The sequence below is a fragment of the Sabethes cyaneus genome, chromosome 2, assembly GCF_943734655.1.
Source record: "Sabethes cyaneus chromosome 2, idSabCyanKW18_F2, whole genome shotgun sequence".
Taxonomy (NCBI): Eukaryota; Metazoa; Arthropoda; class Insecta; order Diptera; family Culicidae; genus Sabethes; species Sabethes cyaneus.
Genome location: NC_071354.1, coordinates 38,765,188 through 38,793,117, shown reverse-complemented (window position 1 = coordinate 38,793,117; position 27,930 = coordinate 38,765,188). Strand labels below are relative to the sequence as shown.

The 27,930-nt window shown below is 40.2% G+C and overlaps 1 protein-coding gene across 1 annotated transcript; it reads right to left on the bottom strand.

The window, feature by feature from the left end:
- Positions 1-1,114: 1,114 nt before the first annotated feature.
- On the bottom strand, positions 1,115-24,699 carry LOC128735311 (hepatocyte nuclear factor 6-like). Its single transcript, XM_053829801.1, has 2 exons — positions 24,547-24,699; positions 1,115-1,870 (listed from the first exon to the last, which is right to left on the bottom strand). Exons 1-2 carry the CDS (start codon positions 24,697-24,699, stop codon positions 1,115-1,117), a joined length of 909 nt encoding a protein of 302 aa, XP_053685776.1.
- Positions 24,700-27,930: the final 3,231 nt, after the last annotated feature.

Sequence of the window (27,930 nt, the reverse complement as noted above, 5' to 3'; positions counted from 1 at the left end):
CAATACATTTGGCAAAAAATAGGGACTTAAGCCGAGGATGATTCACTGGATCTATTCAGCAATTGTGAGACCCAGACTAACATATGCTTCGCTAAACTCATAGAAACCGCCATAAGAGTACAATAAAACTCACATTGTTGCTTGGGAAAGTTCTAGATGCTTTTATGTTTTCTACCGTTACACCAATTCGTACAACTTGAAGCAGTAAAAGGTGCTCTTAGGCTTAGGCGTCTTAAACATTTTCAAGATGGAGATCTCAGTGGACACCTACGAATCTTCCGAGATTTTCAACTGAACACCCTGGTAATCACGTCTTGATCAAACATGAATTTAAAACTTTAGTGCACCTAAATGAATAATTATTGAATTTCATCGAAAAACACAAAAAAATGTTTTATTCCATTACACTGTGGAGAACGATAGGAAGAGATTGGAACGATTGGAAGGGTGAAACAAAACCTGATATTCGACTATGCAATAGAATACTGGCACAGTGGTGTAACAGAAACACACTTGACCGCCAGTCGAGAGTTGTGAGTTTGAGGTTCACCTCCCCTAGGACAATGTTTTTCATATTCTGTTTTTCATATAACACATTTTTCATGTTTATCTAATTCTTCACTCTTTACGTCAAGCACTTCCCCAAGGAAAAAAATGCTAAGCTTGAATTCTGTAATCAATAGCAAAGAAAGAATTTTTAAACAAACATATCGTAAGATACCAGGCGGTCAGGAAAACGATTCGAGTCTTCGAGCTACAGTACGAATAATTGAAATTTTTACATTAAATTTTATAGAGAAGCTAGGAAACGTGCCCCAGTGTTCCTCCAATCTACTCACGCCACTGTACATCCCAGAAAACTCATTGAAATATTTTCAGTTGGTTTCTGTCAGTTTCTCTCACTTTGAGAGCATTTGGTAAACTATATCTACCTCGTAACAAATATGTTTTGCTAACTATTTCCGACGCCAACATCACAAGCATCATTCGACGCCGACGTTCAGACATTCATCTACCAGCGTTAAACTTAAGTTAAACAGAAAGGAAACATTTCTCACTATTCAGGTGGTCTTCACACAGCTTCCCGATCGTCGTCAGCTGTGCTGTACCGGTGCTATACGGTCACCTCTTGGATCTGAACACGTTTCTTCAACGTCGAGCCACTGCCGGGAGCGGTGCTCGCCCCGAGAGCCGAAGTAGAAGGTCCTGCCGACGACGACGACGATGCCGACGGTTGGCATGGATTGGCTAAGGTTCCGGCGGTACTCCCGCTTCCACCCGGGCTCGCGTGGTGATGCGAATGGTGGTGATGATGATGGGTGCCACTGGTATTTGCTAAACTACTGCTACCGATAAAATTGTTGCTATGTGCACTATACGAACTACCTGCGCCACCGCCGCCGGCGGAATGTTTCGGATTCGTCGAGTTCACCAAATCCACTGTAATAATGTTACTGTTGTTGGCTACCGTTCCGGCTGTGTTCTGCTGTTGATGGCGCTGCTGGTGGTGACTGTGGTGATGATGGGGGTTGCTATTATTTACAAGAATGGAAGTAAGTGGAGCTGTCGACTGGGCTGAAGGAGGAAGCGTCGAGCCAGTGCCGGGTGAACCGGAAATGACAGTCACTTGGCTGGGGCCTATGGCTAGCGGAGGCGATGAGGAAGCATTGTTGCTCGACGAACGAATCGGAGGCAGTGGAGCGGATTTTCCGGCCCGTGGTAAGGTCTGATGGTGGTGGTGATGCTGATGGATGGTGTCGCTCGCGATGTTCGACTGATGATGATATTGACGTGACGGTTCGTTTGAAGTTATTGTCAGCGTCGTGTGCTGCTGTAGCTGCTGCTGGGATGCGAATGTTTCTGGAAGGATCTGGAAAGAGGAAACGAAAGTGAAAGTAAGCGTATTATTCACTTGATGTTGCTTTTATTCGATGATTTATTTTCGAGCTTCCAACCACGTTTATGACATAGGCTTCAGTTTTAGTACAATTTAAGGAGTCTATTTGATCGCATTTGCAGGGATTCAAAGGATTATTCAAGCCTACAGGCACTGCTTTATCGAAACCAGCGATTTGTGCCGCTCGAACAATTAAACTCCATCAGGCAAGACAACGCTGCCGTTGTGGCCGATAGGAACTCAAACAGGCGTGCAACAAATGTTATCTTAATTTAACCACAACGCCACAAACACCGTTATTACTGTGCTGCTCTTTCGGCCTGACTGCATGCGGTCTGGTTGTCCCGAAGCGAACGCGGTGCCGCACCGAGAACGAAACGATTATGCGAATTAATAGGGCATTAAAATGGCTGTCATCTTGATTTCATCCTTTATTCAGCGGAAATGTATGCACATGCTAAATTATCAATGGGGTTGCAATCATAACGGAAACCAACTCACGCCTCTCCTGCCTGCACGGCGGATGGCATGGGAACAGCTTCCCAGTTACTGGGAACCGGCGTTACGGACCGAGGCCGACCAGACTGCTCATGGCATATTCTGCATTGAAATTCCATTGTCGTTAGGCGGAACATGATGATGCCTTTGACACCCCGGTCGTTATCGGAAGGATGGAGGGGAAACGATTGTCTTGAACTAGAGTGGACCTCGCCGAATTCGACCTTGACTGGGATGAGATGGGAGAGATGAAATATTTATCGGTCAAGCGTGTTCATATTTCCATTACATTATATTGAATTATAAGTAATGTTGGCGGTTTGATGATATTTTACTATCATTGTTTCATCAACTTTTCCGCCACATTTTCCGGTCGGTAAGAAAATTGCAGTTTTACTATCATTTCATAGTCAAACAAATTTCGAATAAAGTGGCCACAAACACGGTTCTAGATCAAACTAGGAAACCGGAAACCATACATCCTAAAATTAAGCAGCAAACAATCTACTGCAGCTAAACACTGTACTCTCCGGGTTTCGTTTGAAAAGTTATCTTTTGAATTGATTTTTGCCCCCTTTCCACACAGGCAAAGTGGCAAAAACTATCCTGGCTAGCCCTGGCTCAGAGTGAGTGTTAACATGGATTTGAGCAAAAGTTTACACCCACGAGAAATTCCGACACCGACATCGTAGACTTTCAACTTTTAACCTACCCCACAAAAGAGGCCAATCCGTTAGAAAACTTTCAAACTATGGTTAGTCGAAGCACTTTAGATCCCCTTGGATTGGACATATTCTTTTTTACCAAACTAAAGGTTTCACCGACGCAAAACAGTTACTAGTTCAGATATCGATTATCGGATGTGTAGTTGTGATTCAATGTTGTGCCACCCTCAAACCTAGCAGTGCTTTAAATGGAACAGGATAGAATGTACAACACCAGGAGAAAAGCTAGCAAAGTAATGCCGGACAAAGTGAAGTTGGTTCAGCGTATAATGGAACTACACTCTCCAGAGCATAGTAAAGAAATGGGTCATGTCATATGCCCAGAAAAGAAAAATGATACAAATATAGATGTAGAAGTTACAGAGTAGGAAAGAGTACGAGCACACTGGCAACGAAGGCCATATCGGATTATTGTGTAAAAGCTTAACTTTCTTGTGAACCAACTTCAAGTTGCCGAGTGAAGTTGCCTCGGGCCAGTAGTTACAGATACATTCGAACGGATAACGTTTCCTCCCCCCGGGGGGAGCGAGCGGAAACTCCACGCCGAAGTCGCACTCTCTATACGAACTGCACGAGCAGTTAATTTCTTCTTTCATTACACCCAAGAGGACGCTGCTGCTGCAACTCGGTCCTGGGCAAAGATTCTCGACCTGGATTATTTTCCCTACATTGTGTGAAATAATAAACTTTTCTCTGCGGTGGTCACTTTTGCCCAAATTGGTTTACTGTACGTGTCGAAAATTTGTCGAACTGCAAACAGAAACAAAACGGAAAGCAAATTTGCATCTCATCAATTAGCATCGTCCATCAATTAGGAACGAAGCATGATGGCATGATGAGTCGAGGGAAAACCGTTTCTACCCACAAATTGTATGCCAATCGGGCGGGGGCTGGACCCTTTTTTTTCGGGCACACCTTTTTGCAGGGGTTGATGTGATTAAGATTGAATGCTCACATTTCCGCAGCTTTTTTTTCTCTGTTGTTCTCTCCGATACGTCCATTCGTTTAGCTGAGCCGACGCACCTGTTCGTAGGCTTTACAGTGTTTTCGTGGAGCCTTCCAACAAACGACAAAAAAGAGCTATCTTTCTCTTCATTTTGGCATTACATTCTATCGGAGAATTTTAATGACCTAGTTGATGGATGTGGGATAGTTTCGTAATATGCTAACTAAATAGCAGCAGGTCCGAACCAAGCAAACCATGCGTGTGTGATTATAACTAGTTGTTTATTGGATATATGTTTTAAAATACCAAATTTGTGTATTTGTGATACCAAATAGCTGCCGGTGGAGTGGAAGAATTGGATTATCTGCCTGATGTACAAGAAAGGCGACAAGCTAGACTGGAAAAACTGGATTGACACAGAGTTCCCATGCACCATTTGTTCGTTGATTTCAAAGCTACATATGATACCTACGACCGAAAAGAGCGATGAAAAATCCTCCCGTATCCTGTTCTGTTGACTTCGTTGGTGAGAACCAAGCTGATTTTTTTTGTGAAGGACTACAACTTGTAGACTCATTAACTGTTTGTTGACTTTAAGACGGCGTACGATCCAATCAAACGAAATGAGCTGTGGCAGATAATGTTAGAACATGGTTTTCTGATGAAACTAGTTGAACTGATGCGTACCACACTGGTTGGGTTAACATCAGGCGTCATAATAGTGGGTGAGAACTCGGCCGCTTTCGTGACTTTGGATGGATTGTAGCAGGCAGAAGCGCTCGCTGACCTACTTTTCAACATTATTTTGGAAGTGAGTAATTCTCGCTGACACGGGGCCACTACTGACACGAGGTCTTCAAATATTGGAACTTTTGCATTTAATTGGCTGAAAATGGTTGAAAAATAAGAATTACACTTTTAATACCTCGAAATAGTGAACCCCTCGTTCGCTAAAGGGCCTATCAGTTTCAAAAAAAGTTTTTGAGCAAACCTTGAGATCTATATCATGTCATAATTCATAAATTTCATAAATTTCATAAATTTCATAAATTTCATATTTCATAAATTTTCCATGAAACAACTAACAAATGACCCCGTTCTGTAAAGAAGAAGAACAGGGCTTTCAAATGAAGTAAAAAAATGTTTGGCGGCCATCTTGGATTTGGCCGCCATATTAAATTTTATCAAAAAAAATCGCCGTTTTAACCATGACCAGGGTTGCCACATGCAGAGATTATTCTGTGTTTAACAGATATTTGAAAGAAATCGCCTGTACAGAATCTGTATGCATAAAATACAGATTTTTGATATTTTTCCTCGCTGTACAATTGGCCAGATTTTTTCAACAAAAAAACACAGAATTATGTGTGGCATCCCTGACTATGAGCCCCCCAACCGATTTTTATTTTAAGACCGCCATTGGAAAGCTGAGAAAAAATGCTACAAGAAACATCCATAAAATTAGGTGTGCAATGGCATTAACTGAATAAAACAACCAGTTATTTGTAGCAAGGTAAACAATTTTCATATAATTATTGTGATATTTCCAAAATTTCCTATGAAACAAACTACAAACGACACGATTTTGTAAAGATAAGACATAGGGCTTATAAACGAAGTGAAAAACAAATTGGCGGCCATCTTGGATTTGACTGCTATGTTGTATGCTATCAAAAAATCGCTGTTTTCGTCATGATCCCCCCAACCGATTTTAATTTTAAGATCACCACCGGCAAGTTGAGAAAAAAGCCTATAAGGAACATCCATCAAATTAGATGTGTAGTGGCATTAAATAAATGAAATAATTAATTATCTGTATCAAGGTTTACAACTCTCATATAATGGAATATCTTGCTACAGAAAATTAATTGATTTATTTAGTTAATGCAATTGCACATCTAATTTGATGAATATTTCTTATAGCATTTTTTCTCAGTTTTCCGATGCTGGTCCTAAAATTAAAATCGGTTGGAGGGCTCATGGTGAAAACGGGGATTTTTTGATCAAATTCAATATGGCAGCCAAATCCAAGAAGGCCGCCAACAATTTTTTTACTTCATTTAAAAGCGCTGTTCTTCTTCTTTACAGAACCGGGTCATTTGTTAGTTGTTTCATGGCAAATTTATGAAATATCACATTATATAGATCTCAAGGTTTGCTCAAAATTCAACTTTTTTTGAAACTGATAGGCCCCTTGGCGAACGAGGGGTCCACTATTTCGAGATATTAAAAGTGTAATTCTTATTTTTTATCCATTTTCAACCAATTTCCAAGTTCCAATATTTGAAGACCTCGTGTCAGTAGTGGCCCCGTTTCAGCGATTTCATTCTTAATGTTGAAACGAAATTATAACCCGGTTCTTCGGTGAATACACTGAATTCACAGATCATAAAACTTCGGATTTTTCTTCAAAAGTCTGGCAACACTCCCAATCAACAATGTGAGTTTTATTGTACTCTTGATGGTTTTCATGACCAATTTTGGTCTTAAATGCCATCATAAGAGTGGAATAAAACCCAAATTGTAACTTGGGCTGGGCAACGAAATAAAAATGCGACAGAGAGATTACAAATAACCGATGAAAAGTCGTCAAAAAGACTACAGAAAGATCACAAGCAGCACACGTTTCACTAGTTTATAGTAACCCATTTTTTGCTGATTTCAGTTATAAATCGGTTGCAGCAACTACACATTATGTGAAGGTACTGTGTTAATGGAATGACGAAATAACGACGAAAGAACGATGAGACAACGAAGAAAAGACGGGATATAGGCAACCAAAAGATGATTAAGCGGCGGAGAAGAGAGAACCAATAGACAACGCTAAGATGACGAAAAAGACGATAGAAAAAAGGACGGAAAACGCCAAAGAAGCAACAAAAAATGATAAAAAGACAATAAAAACGATGAAGAGACTATAAGTGAAAATAGATAAAAATACAATTTAAAGATGTTATATTGTGTTTAAAGATGTTACATTGTGCCATGGAAATAATCTCAATTTTCAGCGTTTTACTGACAAACCACAGAAGACGAATTCAATCTGCTTCATCTCTCTCTGTCGAATAATACCTTCTCCGACAATCGACGAAAATTTTTTCTGCTGCACTGCTTTACTGCTTTGCTTTGCTCCCTAATGATCACCAGTTTTGTTTCCTGTCGGAGCTCTACAAAATCCATGCTCTCAAGGTCACAAAGCAAATAGTTGCAGTCCATCTAATTCCCTGTCCGATGGTCTCTTTGACGTACGAAGCAAATAGTCTAAAGTCTCCACTGTGTCAAGAAAAGAGCATCTCTACTTGTGTTCTTTCTGCGCAAGATGAGCGGTTGTCGCACAAAATTGGCTCTCTACAGTACATCAATGCACAGTAGTCCAAAAGGGCGAAAAGTGCAACTATTTTCCTAGTGTCTTTTGTTTTCATTTTATCATTTACTAGCTGAGTGCCCGATCTTACACGGGGAGCTTTTGTCTCACAGCCACTTGTCCATCGGTTATTGTAACTGAAATGCTTATAATGCAAAAATACAACGCTTGTTTCTCTTTCAGACGTTCCTCCCCATTTGTCAGTTCCCCCTCTTTTGTCTACCAGGCTTCCTGCACACCTGTTTTGTTTACGGTAATCCCTATAAAACTCTATAAAGAAAGAAAAACAAAGCCATTTTTCCTATTTGCACCTTCCGCTTTCAACAATGGCCACCCCACCCATAGGAAATGAATAGTTTTGTTATTGTACTTTTCTAAACACAGCTTTTTATTTATTTATTAGTTTAGTATTACATGCTATCGTAATAAAAAAAGTAGAAGGTGCAACAGTGTTTCTTCCAAGAATACAACAAACCTGTCATTCCTTTCATCTCACTTCAAGACAAAACTTGTTTGTAAACAATGTTTTTAGTGTCACCACCAGGAGCAAGTATACACAAATTATTGGCTGAGCCCACTCTGCAGCATGCCACATAAAGTTTACCAAGGGAAAAACATAGTGTTCTCAGATGAACTCCACGCTGTTTGAATGATTGCCCCTGGGACTTAAACAGAGTCGACCAACAACAATTAGCACTAATGATCGAACACTTTTTATACAGGTCACTTTGATTCGGTGCATAATTACACTTGACAAATCTACCGCTGCGAGCATCGCAGTTTAGAGTTTCGTATTTTGATTTTTTCTGTTGCACGGATAAATTGTTACAGACATGTGGGCGTCACTCCCCCCATCTCGTCAGCAACCTCCGGTCATCAACTCCTCCTTTTGTCCTGTCCTTATTGGAGAACCGTCTAAACATTTCGGTCCCCCTGTTGTCAACCCCTTCAGTGCTGATTCTCTTATGTCAAGGCACATGTTTGCCAAGTTTGATGAAGAACCGTCAAGCCGTTTCGAAGTTATGGCATCCCCCCTATTAGGGACCCTCCCCCACCAATTACGGAACCTCCCCCCTTTTTGTTGACCATCCAGTGAAGATTCTCTTATGTCAAGGAACATATGTGCCAAGTTTGATGAAGAACGGTCAAGCCGTTTCGGAGTTACGGCCTCCCCCCTATTAGAGAGCCTCCCCCACCTATTAAGGAACATCTCACCCGCCATTTTTGTTGAACCCTCAGTTCTGATTCCCTTATGTCAAGGAACATGGTCACCAACAGAGGTGGAATAAACCGCAGCGCAGACCAAAAGACACACATTCTTAAACAACACAACACTCGCCATGCGGTGTGTGTTCTCCCAAAAATTCCCTTCAGTGTCTCTTTTGCTAAACACTCTTTCGTGTTTTACGCGCACACAGAAAAGGCAGTCGCAAACGCAGTGTGATAAATTTGCTGCGTGCTTTACCACTCCAAGAGCCGCACTCTGCGCGGATGGGTAGTACACCCTGCGCTGGGTCAGTTGAAGTGGTGCGATTGAAAAAAAAAACATTTTTACTGTTGCGTCGCCTGATCCGTACTAACTTAACATAGACCATATTAGTTGTTCAGTGCAGCGTGTATTTTCACTTTTAAAAGGGTAGAAAATTTGTAAATACAAAACAATTTTTTTGCGTTAATTCCGCACGGAGTGTGGCAAAGGGCAGCACCAAGTGCTGTTTGGATGAACACTCACTAGGCGATTTTCACCGAGTGCTGTCGTTCGCTCCCACTCCGCTTTCGCTCGTACGCTGTGTGCATATTAGCTGTAGAGGTGTGTTGCCGAATCGCTCTGTGCTACAAGGCATAATATTGGAACATTGGGCGCATAGTCTGAGCGAACGACAGCCCTGTTCACCTAGTTTGATGAAGAACGGTGAAGGGGTTTCAGAGTTATGGCCTCCCCCTATTAGGAACCCTCCCCCACCTATTACGGATTATTATGTCAAGGAACATGTATACCAAGTTTGATGAAGAACGATCAAGCCGTGTCGGATTTATGGCCTCCCCCCATATTAGAGACCCTCCCCCACCTATTAGGGAACCTCCCCCCCCTTTTTGTCTACCCCCCAGTGCTGATTCTCTTATGTCAAGGAACATGTGTGCCAAGTTTGATGAACAACGGTCAAGACGTTTCGGAGTTAAGGCCCCCCCTGTTATGAAACCCCCGCTCTTTTGTCAACCCCCCAGTGCTGATTCTCTTATGTCAAGGAACATGTGTGCCAAGTTTGGTGGAGATCGGTGAAGACGTTCTGGAGTTATGGTGGAACATACAAACATACAAACATACTCACGCTAGATGGTCTTCAGCACTTTTGTTCGTATGAATATTCTCCTTAATCTAAAACTGTCAAAAGTTAGTTGTCGCTTTTTATAATGAAAATAAAAAAATAGCTTTTTTGTGTTAGGAAATATAGACATAGTTTCTTTGGCAAAGTTGTAAACAATATAAAAACAAGCAATTTTGCTGAAGAAAGAAAATTTCTATCTTTATCGAGGGCTGAACCATAGAGTAAATTCTTTAAAACTTCTTTAAAAATTGGTTTTTCATACTTAGCTTTCCTTAGTTGCATTTTACAAGAATACAATGTTCTAGGCAATTATCGAAGCACTCAAAATACACGTTTTTGCAGAAGATCGCAAATCTCTTTGACCTTTACTTGCTAACTTATCGCATATTCAAGTTTTAAATATCCATAGCTTCACGAGCCCATCTTAAAACTTAAGTCGAGTACTATAAACAAGTATGGGTTCGGCTTGTCCCCAACCACCCAAAAATGAGAGTACGGCAAGCATACGTTTTATGTGTTTTGCGTTCGCTAAAGGCTCGATAAACGTCCATTCTTTTGTGTTAGTAAATAGATGCATGGTTTCTTCGGCAAAGTTATACAAAATAGAAAGGCAAACAACTTTGCTAAAAAAATTACATTTCTATCTCTATCGAGTGCAGAGCTATAGAACATTTTCTTTTGAAATTCTTTCAAAATAAGTTTTTCTTACTGAGTATATGTTGGTTGCATTTTACAAGAGTATATGGTTCTAGCCGTTATTGAAGGACTCAGAATACATGTTTTTGCGGAAGGTTACAAATCTCTCGGATCTTTCCTTACAAAGTAGCTGCTTATTTAAGCTTTATTTTTCTATAACTTCAAGAGTCAAAAGCGATAACTTTGTAAGGAAAGGTCCTAGAGATTTGCAATTTTCTGCAAAAACGTGTATTTGTACGTGTACGTGTAACAAGTGTTGTCATCGTCATCGTCCGTGTACAGCTGAGGTGGCTCGTGATATTGGAAGCAGTCGCCTTCATTCGACTCAATTCTGCGTCATCTGCGAAACCTAGGAGTGGACTTGCTTTGCTAAAAATCGTGCCTCTCGTTTCGCTGGTCGATCTTCGAATCACACAAGCAAGAGTGATGTTGATAAGCACACAGGATTAGCCCGCAAGTAACAATTCGGATTTTATTACACTCTTATGATGGTATTTAAGACCAAAATTGGTCAAAAAAACTGTCATAAGAGTACAATAAAATTCACATTGTTACTTGGGCCGTCACTTTGTCTCACTCAATCTTAGCCGCATCTTGGAGGGACTCGAGTATGCCCCCGAGATGCGCACGAAACACTCAATCCAATGTAGCTCTGATCAGTCGCGATGGTTTATAGGGAAAACCATGTTCGTGTATCTGCCATAGCGAGTCTCGACCGACCGCATCGTATGCTGCATTGGAGTCAATAAAAATGTGACGTTGTACTTCTGACATTTCTGGAAGTTCTGTCAGATGGTATAAATTTGGTCCGTCCCTATTCAAATATTTGACCAATTTTTATGTAAACTCCGTAAAAACCCAACTAGCAGCTATATTCAATATTTATTTTTATTGTCTTCGCTATCTCTGTACTTTCTCGCACGAAAGAGCGCACTGTTTTTTTATTTTACTTAAAATGTAAGCAACTGCTTACATCTGATACAACTGCTTACATCTCATGCAAATTCTTCATCGAGTGAGCTCTCAATAGAACTCAATCAATTTCATTCGCTCTCCTTTTCAAGGTATGCCAGAACTACTTTCATCTTTGCTCCCGAATTCCTGTTTGTATATGGCGCTGGTGACACCAGTGATGGACGCTGGTAACAATTCGACTTACTATCAAAGGTTACAATTACAAATGTGCCTCAGGTGCGGTCAAGATTTACTTGAAATCAATAAACTGGAAGTCCTGGAATCATTTGATTTTCTCCAACAAAATACGGAGCGTCGTGATACGATCGATCATCGGTAATCGGTCAGCACGGAATCTAACTAGCTGCCACCAGAGAGTATCGTCAATTTTCTTCTGGGTCCAATTAAGATCTTGCAGAGTATTATGAAAGTGGTACAAAGCAACATGCTGCTGTATCAGTAAGATACCCTGCGTACACCCTGGTCAGCTGGTACACATTTGTACCAATAATACCATCATGCTTTGCTGGGCTTCATACTTATTATTGCTGCTTCAATTTTAGCTAACGACGGCGCCTCAGAGTTTACGCGAATTTTTCTCCAGTTCCACATCCTTGACGGGCTGCTATCTTAGCCACTCTGATTAGCGCTCTCTCAATGCTGATTTTCACATGTCTCCGCTTATCAATCATCCTCAATATTCATCAGAAATTCTGCCGGTGAATGCAAAAATGACCCCAAACTAATTCGTATCTTACTTGCACCGGTTTGACATCTCTCATCTCACACATAACATCAAATTGTCCGCCATTACTGCCTAATATTTCGCGAACCGCCTAAAACTTTTGGCGAACCCCCATTTGGGAACCATTTGGCCTAGAACATTGTATTCTTGTAAAATGTAACCAAGAAAAGCTAAGAATGAGAAACTATTTTTTAAAGAAATTTCAAAGAATATGCCCAATAGTTCAGCACTCGATAAAGATAGTAATTTTCTTTTTTCAACAAAGTTGCTTGTTTTTATATTATTTACAACTTTGCCATAAAAACTATGTCTATATTTCCTAACACAAAAAAGTTATTTTTTTTATTTTCACTATGGTAAGCAATGACTTAGTTTTGACAGTTTTAGATTAAGGGGTATATTCATACGAACAAAAGTGCTGAAGACCATAAATGATAAAATGAAAGCAACAGACACTAGGAAAAAAGTTCCACTTTTCGCCCTTTTGGACCATTGTTCAATGGTCCTTTTCGGACATGAATCGATGAGAAGGTTTTAGAATCGAAATTCTGTGATAGTGCGAACGCGTAAAAAAACTGAGCTGATCAAGCATTGTATATAGCATAAGTAGTACAAAGTAGCAGGCTGCGATAAGCTGGACACATATTCAGAATGCCCAACGAAAGAGTAGCCAAAATTGGTTTCAGCAGGAAACCAGTAAAAGGCGGTAGACTCCGGGGCATACTCCACACCCGCTTCTGGTTGGTGCACTGTTGAGGATGATTCACGTTCAGTTGGTATTCAAGGAGAAAAGGATAACCCCGGGACTGACTGCACTTAGGTCAATAACTTGTTCGGCACCGAATTGATAACGCACCACGACACCACCATCGCCACTTGTTTTGCTTTTTCATGAATTTTATATAATTTTGTACAAGTACATAGTACAAGTAGGAAACAATATGTTGAGCAAATCTTAAAAACTTTTTCATGAAATTGCTAAATCCATATAATACTATGCATAACAAATGTGCTTTTTGAGCCAAATTCCTTTTGCGACTCATAAAGGATCATCACAAGTACCAAACACATTTTAATTTTTGTACATTCCGGAAAAACGAAAAAAAACAAGAGTGCCAATATTCACGGTTATTTTTTTTCAACGTTTCTTCAACAACGTTATCATTACGACTCAAACCCGTTCTCTTTATTCCTACTAAGCGGCAGTCATCCCGAGCAAACTGCTCCTGGCCAATGGAAGTAATCAAATATGTATGCTCGCAGGATGTATTCTTCCCGGTGTGGAAGAAGAAAACTTTCAAGTGAAGATAGCTAGCACAAGCAAACGGCAAACGCATTCCAAACGTAGGTATCGTAGCGAACTTGTACCTTCACGTGCCTGCCAGCAGCTGGTCTTTTCTGATGAGACCTAGTCTAATGAAAGAAACGAGAATATGCAAAGCGGGTACGATTGCGAGTCCAAATTCGTTTTCGGGTTGTACTCCAGCCGGAGCGTGGCTGTCAGTATATACATAGGTAAGGTACATCTGCAAGAGTTTCATCTCACAAGCGGCTACAGAAGGGAAACTTTTTTTTTATTTCCGCTCATAGAGGATGTTGTTATCCTTTTGGGATTTGTTCAGGATCTAATCCTTTTCGGGTAGGTACGAACAGTGAAAAAGTTCTCTACCGAGAACGATCCACTCCAGCATACCAGTAGTATGCTTTAGTATGCAAAGAAGTTGATTTTCATATCATTTGCTTGGTATTATTAAAAAGTTGAGCAATGCCGTTTCTAATGCCACAGGCGCGCAGCAGCGGCCTGAGTGTCAGATATCTATTTTACCTTTTCATCAGCGGTCGGAGTTTGACAGTAACGGGGGCTTAATCAAATTCAATTTAATTTTATATCTCCTTTGAGTATCTGTGCAGAATCTCTAACAATATAGTGTCATAACTGGGGAAAAATTTAAACTTTATAATTTAGGACGATCAAAAAGACTAAGCGATTGACGTTGATCTGGTCTTGAATATTATTTAGGAACAGTCCACCACCAATCATCCACCAATGCAATGGGTGGTAAAAGTAGTGGCGTGGATAATGAGCTAAAAAAGGATAAAAATAAAATTAATTGTTTAACGAGAATATGATCCAAGAGCAACACCCACGAAAGAAAGCATCCGCAGTTCGGCACACAGCTAGCAATCCAGTTCACTTATTGATTTCCCCAGACTCCATATCATAAGCACTAATTAGCTTACGCTATATCCTTCGTTGGTCTGTAGATGAAGTGTCTAAGAACTGTTTGATGCTCTGTTCCGACACACACTGCCAGTTCCTGTGATCTGAACGAGCTTCTGAGATTGCCATCAATCTACACAACAGAACAGCCTAACGAACCAGTTCCAGCGGCTCACTGAAGCGAACGCTTACGTGTATGATCCGATTTCCCATCCCCGCCGCAACCAGCCTTCCCACAGAAGTATTATTTTATCTTGAGATTGAAGCCTCTCGTGTCAAGGTCTCATTATTTGCAACCCCAGCAGAAAGGAGCTGCCCGGTTCTGGCGAAGGAAAAAAATCCCCGCCAACAGTCCGGTTATGGCTGACCGGGCAAGCTTTCAACAACAATCAGTCGTCCGTTCTTGGTCCGCTGGTCCGGTCTATCGGTCTATCAAAGGAAGCGGAAAAAGGCGTTCCATGTGTGGTTTCCTGCTTTTTGCTTCCAGTTGTAACGAACATGTTAAACTGCTGCCACACTGTCTTATCAACGATGGTAATCTTAATCGTAAACGACTTGAGCTTGATGTCGGAATCTCGGAGTGATGATAAAAAACATAGGGAAATTGCTATGCTAAAAAAGTGGACTTGGACCAGCTGTTTGGACTGTGAGCAACATAGAAAACGAGTTGGAAACACGTCCCCGCTTGCAAAAGAAGTAATCTCAGCTGGTCGCCTTTTTTATCAAATATTTTAACAAAAGAGTAATTCACTGAGCAGCAGATTTATTTTGACATCTTGCCAATTGTCGCACCTTTACGGTTGAACGGGCATAAGAGGTAGCGGCGAAAAAATGAAAAGAACCTTTTTCGTGTTCAGTATTTTCCCCCGGTGAAAATGGCTTCCGTTTTTCACTGCTGCTATACGTCTGGAACGGACAGTCTATTATAGGATTATGAAGATGCTTATCATGAACGTTGCCTGACTATGTAAGCCCACGTTCTTTATGCTCTGTTTGCTGAAATACTCAACAATGACGAATGGATAAAGTGTTAGCGAACGCAAAGCGATGGTCGGCAATAACCTTTTATGATGTTATTTAGTGATTACATCAACATTGGAGATGTGTAATACTGGGTGTTCCTCTCTAAATTATCAATTTCAGACTATCTGCCATGAATTAACAATAAACACCAAAACGGTGTTCGGTGATGCTATTTCTTACATTTTGAGCGAACTCATCGAGACTTTGCGGGTTGGAAATTTGACTCCACAAGAGGAATCACTGGCTTTTCCGGCATCCCTGTGGAAGCATCGTTTGCCCATTTCATGCGTTGGTCACGAGCTGGCGATTTATCTCTTTTATTGCTTTCATCATACGTGTCAGTACTGGAAATGGATCTCATACGATGAGCTCTTTCAGTCATTGGGATCAAAACCCCACAATGCTATTATTAGCAAACAGGAACTGACAAAGCGTCCATCGGCGGACGATGACGGCCTAAACTCTTCGATAATTTGCGGCCTCTCTGTTCTATACCTATACTATCGGTCGACAAGCACCAGTTCGTAGAGATAGCAAAAGAAGTTTAACAGTAACTGCATATTTACTTGATAGAGTAGGGTATGAAGAGCTAGGACCAAAAGCGTTTACAATAAAAGCCATACTCATTGATCACGATCATTTCAAAGTGCCCGCTATTTCTTAGTTTCCCTTGTCAAATGGGACAATTTTGAACATACATACATACATACAAGTATGTTTTGCCTTTCTACTATATAAATATATAGTATAAAGGTATAGAAATCACTTGGAAAACTTCGAAAATGGAAAGAAGGTCCTGCGGGCCGAATGTTATATACCATTCGACTCAGTTTCGAAAACTGAGCATTTTATGTGTGTGTGTATGTATGTGTGTGTGTGTGTGTGTGTGTGTGTGTGTGTGTGTGTGTGTGTGTGTGTGTGTGTGTGTGTGTGTGTGTGTGTGTGTGTGTGTGTGTGTGTGTGTGTGTGTGTGTGTGTGTGTGTGTGTGTGTGTGTGTGTGTGTGTGTGTGTGTGTGTGTGTGTGTGTGTGTGTGTGTGTGTGTGTGTGTGTGTGTGTGTGTGTGTGTGTGTGTGTGTGTGTGTGTGTGTGTGTGTGTGTGTGTGTGTGTGTGTGTGTGTGTGTGTGTGTGTGTGTGTGTGTGTGTGTGTGTGTGTGTGTGTGTGTGTGTGTGTGTGTGTGTGTGTGTGTGTGTGTATGTAACGCTTTTAATCTCACTCACTTTTCTCGGAGATGGCTGGACCGATTTTAATGTTCTTAGTGTCAAATGAAAGGTCTAGGTGTCCCATTGGTCGCTATTGAATTTCATACTGATCGGACTTTTAGTTCAAAAGTTATGTATAAAAATACGAAAAATATGGGACTTCATTATCTCATAGATCCCTTAACCGATTTGAACAAAATTGATTGCATATGAAAGAGGAGCCTTACAAACCCTTAACTTCCAAATTTCATGATGATTTGACTTGTAGTTTGAAAGTTACATAAAGAAATGTGAAAAAATAGTATTTAAAACATATTTTTGTAACATTTAAGAATTAATTCAATGAAAAACATCGCACATTTTATTATTATTTGAAAATTACTGCTGAGATCTATCAAACGAAACCGAGTTATTTAAAATCGGACGGTTCATTCAAAAGTTATTCAAACTTTAACACTCAAGCACCGTATATTAAACCGTTAAAACCCTCTAACGGGCAACATCGTAAAAACGATGCGATCAAGCTAATGACTGTTTTATCATGAAAGTACACTCAAAAGAACCTTAAGTTCTGATTTTCATGCAAAAATAATTATCTGGACGAGTGCAAGGTTAGAAAAAGTCCAATTTCTCTTTTTCGTTTTTCATGTCTAACGCTCTACCCAGATATTTTTTCAATTCAAATACATTACAAAATTGATATAAAGCATGAAATTTACTCATTGAAAAATCTTAAGGTCAATCATTTTGTTCTATATGTGCTATTTCATCAAAAGTAAAAAAGGAAATATTCGCGCATTAATTATTTTCGAAATTTTTCGGAATTTTTGTTTTTGAAAAATGATAGCTTTTGAATGCATAGATAGAATGTTGTGATATTAATATCAAAATGTCAAGAAATCTGTTCTGAACACATTTTGCATGTTGTCAATTCAAAACAAATTTCGTATGCGGCTCTGTAGCTCCAAAAGCGAAGGCCGTCTACAGACGGCCTTACCCGTTAGAGGGTTAAAACGTGTGAAATCAAAACGTATCAATCAAATGTTGATTGTATTCAATGTGCATGATGTATGTATGTATGTATATATGTATGTATGTATGTATGTATGTATGTATGTATGTATGTATGTATGTATGTATGTATGTGTGTATGTATGTGTGTATGTATGTATGTATGTATGTATGTATGACAATTTGCAATGAAATTCAAGAAAAGTGAGAAACATGTCAATAGTCAGAAGTTTTTGAAGCCTCTTAGTGGAATACGAACTCTGAAATAAAAGAAAAAAAAACTTTTACCGACTAAATTCCACTATTTAATATTTATTCGCGACAGATACGTATACGCTTTGAAATAAGACACTGATGAAGCCTGCACGTCGTAGGCGAACTACGTATCTGTCGCAAATAAATATTAAATAGCGGGGTTCAATTGCAAAGTTTTTTCTTTTCTTTGATTTTAGATTTCAATTGTCATTTTCTTCACTTGCTGTTATTCACAATTGTACACGAAAAGCAAAAAGCGGAGAAAAGCAGTTAATTTAAGTATATAAGTATAGTGGTGTATGGGATCAAAATACTAGTGAGTTGATTTTTCCAAATAAATTTATACAAATTTCAAACAAATTTTGCGCATCAATATATGCTCTTTTCAATCCATAGATACTAGAGCTTAGAAATGTTATATGAAAAATAGGAAGTAAACGTTGCACGGTAGTAACTTTGTAAGATTTGTTTTCGTTAGTGACATTTTAAAGGACAGATGTCTTATGTCATGTATCATGTTTTAATAAATAAATCAGAAATGACAAGCACTGGAAATCATATCGATCATATTTCTCATTCTCAAGCATGTTTATGGTGCAGTTTTTGCACTATTTTTCGACCTCATCTTGTTTTCCTAACCCTCTAACATTGTAAAAACGATGTGATCAAGTTAATGACTATCTTTTCATGAAAGTACATTCAAAAGAAGCTCAAGTTTTGATTTCCATGCAAAAATAATTATCTGAAGGAGCGCCAGCTAAGAAAAAGTTCAATTTCTCTTTTTCATATCTAATGCTCTATTCAGTTATTTTTTCTGATTCAGATATATTGCACAATTGAAGCCAAGCAAACTAATAGTAAAATTTTGAGATTAATCATTTTGTTGTCGAAATCCTTTTTCTTCAAAAGTGAAGTATATAATAATTTTTCTGAACTCTTGTTTTTCAAAGATGCTAACTTTTGAACGCATGGTATTAATATCAAAATATCAAAAAAAAATCTACCCTTTGGGCTAAAACCACTCAAAAAAAATATCAAAAAATCTGCTATGAACATATATTTCATATTGCCAATTCAAAATAAGTTTCGTATGTGGCTCTGAAACCCAAAAGTTAAGGCCGACCGATTATAAAACTAAATAAGGTGTACATCAAATAACATAAATGACGCTTACAAGTATTTACGCACCCAAGGAAAGAAAATATAATTATTCTACGCAATACGTTGTGAATTTTACTGGCAAATTAGGATTTTGAGGAATACGGAACGGATAATTAAAAATATAGTCAAGTTAATTATAGATGTTCCTGAGAAATTAAATATTGATTATTGTGGCAGTAGAAAGGCTAGGTCACGCCGCTAGGTGGATTAATTCGGGTTTTGTAATATTCCTTTAATACCTTAGTTGCCCTAATAAGAACCTAACACATAAATGGGCATGAATTGACTTATTTTTCATATCTATTTTTCAATTTCAATGTCAATCAGTCTCAAATATATTCATCGAAGCTTCCGGTTGACCGAATCCGAATTGCCAGGTCTTTGGTTTAACTTCTGTCATTACATTCGGTACAGCCGCTTTGACCACTTTACTCATGGCAGAACACCAATTTACCCTAAGCCGCTTATCGCCTTCGGCAGTTTTAGGGTCTTCTTCAGGTTTCGCTTGACGATGGTCCAATAGTTCTCAGCTTGGCAGTTTACTCGGCACCCGCCCATTTTTGATGACATTCCACTCCATGGCCTTTACTCCGCAATGGGAGGATGCCAAATCCGAACAAAACAGCACGGATCCATGTGTTCTCAAGAAAAACAGCAGACACCTTTTCAGACCTTTTTTGAAAATTTCTTAGGTAATGATTCTAGTTGCAACGAAAATACAGCTTTTCAAGTCACAGTTACTGATATACATCTAACCCAGATATTTCTTGGCGAACTTCGACTGTTTCATATGGTTGAAAATGTCTGGCATTCTTTCATGTTCCGGATGCCATATAAACTTTTAGCTAATCTAAGTAATAAATTGGGTTTTATTACACTCTTATGAAACTATTACATTAATAAAGGAAAGAAACTACTATTAAGTAATCTAGGCGAACCAGCAGTCGGGTAGACTTTTTTAGGAAAAATTGCCAAGAGAAGGAAAAGGAGTGCGAAGAACTCGAGCAGCTATACCACTTTCTTGACACTCGACACGGGTAACGAATCGCGCTAAGGTTTTGTGCCGCGAGCCAAAACGTGTTGAGATAGAGATGGAGGTATTTTGATTGACGACCGTGCGGTGAACTAAAGGTGGAAGCAGCAATACAATGAATACCTCAACGGCGTGCAGGTGGAAGACCGTGGAGGAAGCGTAGTGCCACCTCAATCGATAAGCGTAGTTAAAGAAGTCTTCCAGCGGCTGAAGAGCAACAAAGCAGCATGCACGGATGGATTGGACCGTTTTTTTGGAGGGTTGGTCCTCCAGAAGTACCGCGAATACCTAGTCACTACGCTCAATCTGTTCATTGATTTCAAAGCTGCATGTGATAGTGTAAACCGACAAGAGCTATGGAAAATTTTGGACGGAAACAACTCTGCGGGTAAGCTTACTAGACTTCTCATGGCTAAGATGGATGGGATCCAGTGCTTTGTAAGAACCTCGGCTGGATTGTCGGCTCCATTAGAATCTCGCAAGGGAATTCGAAAAGGAGACATTCTTTTCTGCGCCTGCTATTCAACATTACGCTTGAAGGTGTCATAAGACAAGCGGCGATCGAAATGTGGGGAATAATTTTCAATAAATCCAATCAATTTAACTGCTTTGCCGATGATGTTGATGCTGTCGGCAGAACATTTGAGGCGGTGGAAGATCAGTACATCAGACTAAAACGCGAAGCAGAGAAGATTGAGTTGAAGATAAATAGGTACATAGGTTCTAACACGAAGTATAAGCTGGCGGGCGGGACCGAACGCGGCCGGACCCACTTAAGCAGTACCACGGTAATAGACGGGGTTGAGTTTAAGATAGTCGACGAGTTTGTATACCATGATTCACTGGCAATAGAGGACAACTATACCACCCGTGAGATTAAAATGTTTACCTAATATCAGCGGCAGACTTGCCTACTACGGACTCCACAAACCCTTGCGGTCGAACAATCTCGGAGACTCAGATATATTTAGTGGACACTGTACCAGTTGCCTTCTACAGGCATGAAACGCGGATGCTGCTAGAAAAGGGCCTGCGAGCACTCGGAGGGAGTTTTCGAACAGCGGGTGCTAAGAACCATCTTTGGCGGCGTGCAAGATAACAATCTATGGAGACGAAAAATGAACCACGAGCTCGCACGTCTCTGCGACGAACCCAGTATTCAGAAAATTGCTAAAGCTGGACGGTTACATTGGGCAGGACATGTTGCTAGAATGCCGGACAATAAAGAACAAGACGAAAAGGGGTACAGCGAGCAAGGTGACAAGACCAGGTGCCATAATAACCCATGTCCATGGTCCATGGCAGTTGGTCTCCAGTTTCGATGGAGGCCTTGTCATAAGATGTAACGCGAACTAGTAAGTAAGTAGGTAAGCAAGCAAGCAAGTAAGTAACTAAGTAAGTGACAGAGGTGGGCACCGCTAATCAGCTAACCGCTAACATTTTAGCTAGCGAGTAGCACGTTCGCTAAGTTTTAAATGTGATAGCGCTTCTATTAGCTTCCGATAACTATAAGTACTACTAAATAAACTACCAGCCACTAATTTTTGGAAATAATTTTTGGAAATAGTACAACTAGCCATGAATGAACTATATTTGCTCGCGTCGCGAACAGCAGCGAGCAATTTTATTAATTTGCAAGAAATCGCACACTTATTTTTGTTATTATTTTCAAAAATTAGCGGCTAGTAGTAAATAAACTGGCACTTTAACTTATCGGAAGCTAATGAAAGCGCTAGCACATTTAAAACGTAGCGAACGCACTACTCGCTAGCTAAAAGGTTAGCGGTTAGCTGATTAGCGGTGCCCACCACTGGTAAGTAAGTAAGAAATAGTATATTATCAGACTGCATGTTTACCAGGTCATAATTGCGCAAGTATATTTTTGCATACATGCAATCTTCGCTGCACAATCTCGTCGATAACGATGCTTGACAAACACCGTGCATCAAATGGTGTTACTGGTGCGAAATGTGCTACGAATGTGCTCTCGTACCAAATACGTACCATTCGTAATAACAACTTTTGTGGTAGAAAATAAGGCTACAAAGGTGTTTAAATGGTATGATTTTTTTTATCAGCTACGAATATATGCTCTCTCAGCAGATGATTTTTTGGTTTGACAAAAAAACGCATGAGCGATCCTGCCAGTCAGTGGTGCACTCTATTTATTACCTTCGGGTCTAAATGTTTCTAGTTTTTCTACGAATCGAATTAACGAATCGTAAGGGTATGAAATGGGGAAGGCAACTAGGAAGAAGCGCCCAACATAGCTCTAGCCATCCCAAGCCCCTACCTAGCGCCTCCACGTGGCCATACCTGGAAATACTTCAATTTGTATAATTGAGTAGCCAAGCTAGGAGGTGCGGGGTCGTGCGGTTTTCAGTTCCTAACCTTACAAATGTAGTTTTAGGCAACCATTAAACCACACGACTTTAATTTCAAGTATTATATGATTTATACTAATTTTTTGGTAAACTAATCTATTTTCAGAGAGCGAAATAAGGCGCTATATCCTTGGCCAATTGCAGCCTGGCTTCTGGTCTAAATGCCATTAGTTCATCCCTGAGGGTCCGGAGTATCACTTAACCCTTATTAGCAAAGATACTCCCAACGACTGTAAATAAATCATCATCTATGTATATGGGAAGCGTTTGGTACGGGAGGTCCACGCTTTCTTCCTTCCCTTGATTTCAAGGAGTTTGATGGAATTAGGTATTTTTTCTAGTTCCACTTGATTCCTTGGAATTCTCTCTGCGGTACATGCTGCGCAGTTGGCCTGGCCGTTGACAAGAAAAATGATTGATTCAAGTAATCGTCATTTTCCAGGATGCCTTCCAGAATTGGCTGCGTTAGTGTGAGATTAGATTAGAGATTAGAATCGAATTAACGAATCGTAATGACAGCAAAGCGAGTCGGGATGACGAAACCGGTGATTCTTTGGTTTAAGTAATCAACATAGACAGAGTCTGGGTTTGATTGAAGAGGGACGAAGAAAGTTAAATTGGTAAACTAAATCAATTGAAGAGTAATGACTCAATTGTTGATTAATTTTTTTTATTAGATTATAGTCACTTTAACCGGCTTGGGTCATTCGTGACTTCTGCGGGGTTGGGGTTTTAACCAGGGTCCTCGGCGTGAGAGGCGTGAATGCTAACCACTACGCCGAGACTGACTCCTGTTGATTAATTGGTTGAGCGTCTGCGTAGAATTGCAATATTTATTAAAATAAGATATATAAAATAAGATTTATTTGTGATAATTTTACGAATTGGCAGACATTTTCACAGCTGTGGAACTTTATTTGAAACACATCTTTACGCAACACAATCAATCACATGACTTAGTTGGTTTATTTCTCCCTTCTCCCTTTTCATTTCGGTATCGCTCTCTCGGTGCGAAGTATCTGTTCTATCTCTACTGCTTCTCATTTTTAATAAAATAGAATATTTTTGTTCGTGATATTTGAAAAAATATATTTTCAAATTCGGGTAATAGATTCCAAAACTTCTTTACTTTTTCTACGATATTCGAAAGAGAGCCCATGTAACAACGGTAGCTATATTGCAAGAGCAATTGCTGTTTACGGGTTGGTTTAAGGCGATCAAAGCACCTGTGTCCGGCCTTCGTGACCTGCAATGCCTAGTACAGCTAAAAGGCCTCATTTATTTATTTATTTATTAATATAACATTCATCTGACTAATTGTCTTAATGAAAAATTTCGAAAAGTGACACAAAAATATTATAGTCTACACAATAAAAGCTTTTGTCGAAATTTGTTAGACGGCACACCAAAGTCAAACAGGTCTTCTACTGTACGAAAGGTACGCATGCAGGAGGTTAACGGTTCGTTGAATCCAAACGTCGTGCGGTGAAAGCGGGGCTGAAGCAAACCATTAGAACGGAGGGTACGTTGCGCGGCACGAAAGTTGAGCTGCGATAGAATTCTCGGGCTATCGATTTCACTATTTATCACTTTTGCTACAAACATTGCTTGCTCAATCTTTCGGCGGCGTTCAAGAGTGTCGATGCCAAGAAGGCGGCAGCGGTCGGGATACGGGGGCAAGTTCGCCGGATCATGCCAAGGTAGATCACGTAGTGCGAATCGGAGGAACCGTTTTTGTACACGTTCTATTCGCAAGTTCCAAACAAGTTGTTGAGGACACCATGCTAAACTTGCATATTCAAGTAGCGGTCGCACCAGTGAGCAATATAAGGCCTTTAAGCAATGAGGATCGTTGAAATCCCGGGCAATTTTCGAGATGAAGCCAAGCTGACGTGTTGCCTTAGCGATGACGTTTGTGCGGTGTGAATTGAAAGAGAGCTTCGCATCTAACAAAACACCCAGGTCGCTAACGTGATCTACTCTTGCTAGTTCCTGGTTGTCGATCTGATACTGGAACACTATTGGATTCACAGTGCGATGAAAGGTAATAACATGACACTTAGCTATACTAATAAGTAACCAGTTACTACGGCACCAGCTTACGAATACCTCCAGGAGCTCTTGTAATCGGCGACAGTCTTCGATGGATCGTATCGGCATATAAAGCTTCAAATCATCGGCGTACACAAGTTTTACGCCAACATCCAACAGTAATGTAACATCGTTGAAAAATAGTGCGAAAAATAGAGGCCCCATGTTACTGCCTTGTGGGACACTAGAATTATTAGTAAACTCAGTAGAACAACATTTATTAAGCTTTACACGGAGAACTCTTTCGCGCAAGTACGAACTCAGCCATGCAGTAAACTTCCGTGATGCACCAAGCCGCGAGATTTTCTTTAACAATATGCCATGATCTATCCGATCGAACGCCGCTTTCAAGTCGGTATAGATTGCATCAATTTGAGCCTTCTGCTCCAGGTGTGTAATGCATGTAGACGTAAAATCGAGAAGATTTGTGCAAACAGATCGACCAGGCATAAATCCGTGTTGATCAGTCGAGATATAGTTTTTTGTTCGGGATAAAACGAAAGTGCTTACAATTATTTCAAACAACTTCGAGGCAGCAGAAAGGCTGGTTATGCCACGATAATTCCTTACATTCCGACGATCACTACTTTTGTATACAGGAAACATAAAAGACTCCTTCCAGATTGTACGATTTGTTGAATATACACCGCAGAGGATCGGCCAGTACAGCTGCACATCGAGCAATAACGACAGATGGAATACCATCCGGTCCCGCAGAGAATGAGCGTTTCAATTTTTTTGCAGCAGCTAGAACCATATCAGCAGTTATATTGAATGTGTTCATGTCAACTAAATCAACAGGAACAGACTGTGAGGCCGTCTCAGATTCCACCTCATGATGAATCCAACCACAATATTACGTTTCGACACCCAAGTCATAGATATGCACTAAGGATCCAAAACAAACAGCACGGCGAAGTGAACTTCCACCTGACACAGATTCAGTCAAGGTATGGTTGTTTTTGACAGTATCTGCACAAGTTCGGGCATGCGGAGTCCCCCGCATGTCTCGAATGCGTGGATGTTGAAGAAACTGCAGAACATGTTTTCTTTATATGCCCTCGTTTCGTGGGCGCAAGAAACAACATGCAGGCAGTGAGCGAACAGGACACAACGCTGGACAACTTAGTTCAAAGGATGTGTTCTAGCTCGGACGTCTGGGGAGCGGTCAATGCGGCTGCTACCCAGATTGCACTTGAGCTACAAAACCGCTGGAGAGCCGATCAACGGCGAGTAAATAGCCTAACTACCATAGTCCAGTAGTTATCTAAGAGGCTGCGTGCACAACAGCCCCTACCTGAAGTAATACCGAAAAGGTGGTGCCAGGGGGGACTGAGGCTGGAGACTCGAGTAGGGTTTTAGGGGGTCGGGATACCAAACCCCACTCCCTGAGTTGTCTTCTCAGGTGTCTGATAGTACCGTATCGCCTAAGGTGCTGAGCAGATTTCCCTACTCGTTAAAAAAAGGACCCAAAACAGACAAGCTGGCTTGAAAAAACAGACTGGACAAGCTGGCCAAATACCGAAATGGGCAAAAAGGCCTTCCTTTACTACGCCACAAAAACCTACAATGCTTTACCAAACCACGTTAAGGAACTAAGCAATTTGAGAAGTTTCAAAAAACGCTACTAAGTCTAAAGAAATTCGAATAAAAGTACACACCTATCTGTAAACAGAGCACCTGGATGCCATATTAAAACTGTTCGTTTAAAACCGCACTCACTCCCCCTTAAAAGAGAGTCATTTCACTGGGGGCGCTACATAAAGCTTAAGAACTTGTGTTTAAACAAGCGATGCTTAAGCTACTTTATGTTTTTCAAGCCAGCTTTCTCCCAAAAACTGATAAACAAGCTTACCCAAGGAACAAAACGGCAGCACTTAAAAGAGCTGGTGTGGAATAAGAGTTGTGTGGTAGCCAGGGCTGTTCTGTACTCAGTGCACCTATTTTGTTGCTTATGTAACTGCTCAACCAAGCAAAATTCGAAAATGTTATGTATGGGGCTTTTGTAGAGTTAGTTGTTATGTATAAGATTGCTGAACTACGTATTGCTCCATCTTATGTATTTACGGCGCACTACGAGTTCACACTGGGTGGTTCACCAAGAGCGCTCTCTGTGCAACACTCAGTGTGAACGGGACTACGCCGTAAATGCGTAAGATACAGCAATACTTAGTTCAGCAATCTTACGGATAATAATAGACTCTATAAATGCCCCATAAATAACATTTTCGAATTTTGCTTCGCTGAGGTGTTACAGTTAAATAAGTCAAATAGGTGCACTGAGTGCAGGACACCCCTGGTGGTAGCATCCGGTGCTGAGTAAGCGGATTAGCTGAAGTACCTGTTGTTTAAACGTTGAATTTGAAGTACGGTGGACCCCCGTTCGTTTGACCGTTTTTAATCTGAACACTTTTTAATTTGAACCCCGTTGGTTTGCACGACGTGCAAATTAAAAATGGTTCAAACGTCATACTCAATATGACATCATTTGCTTATGCAGACAATGCACATAAACACGATTTGTTTGTGCTGATCTAGCGTGTTTAATCTGTTTCACATTGCGTTTTCCCAACGATTATGGTAGAAATCCGATCGGAGAATGAAATATTCGCTGCTTGCAACTGCCAACTGAATCAAACTACCAAAACAATAACAAAAAGCAGGGCAACCAGTTCACACAAGTTCCAGCATATTTAGGGTTACCAGTTGTTCAAATTAAAAACTAACCCCAATAGTTTGCATGAGGAATCGTTCAAACGAACGGGGGTCCACTGTACCTGTTGTTTAAACGTCATATCCAATATTTTTTATAGCTTCTAATCAACAACTGCACGTTGTCATGTAAGTATGGAACAAGAGTAGAATAATAGAGTTGTGCAAATGTATCAGCTGCATTGCTAAGAGGAATTATGGATTACTAAGTCGTTAAATTATAATAATTTGTGTACAAAAATAGACATGAAAATAACGAAACCCACAAAATAAAATAAATACTTGTTGCATATTTTTTTCTTTCTGCTTGTCTAAATGTTGAACTACTGTGGAATAAACGTTGCTTCAGTGTCATCAGCAAAAGTTTAGTAAACATATCTATACGTACTGAATAAACGTTTTACTATACGTTGCATAACAGTCATACAAGCGCTACTTCTGCGCACATATCCGGCACTATGCTATTTAAATTCTCAAAAACCAACTATACAAGCATTGAACAAAGGTGTTTAGACATTCTTTAAAAGCAGCTATACAGCATGTGTTAATTAAAAGCTGTCGGTTAAACGTTTAATAAGCAAAATTGTTCCCTGGGAGAGCGCTGAAAACCATGTGTTTGTTTGATTTTGTCATGCGTGAGTCACGACACCTCATGGCTGTCGTGTAAAAAAGAGTGTGAGAAAA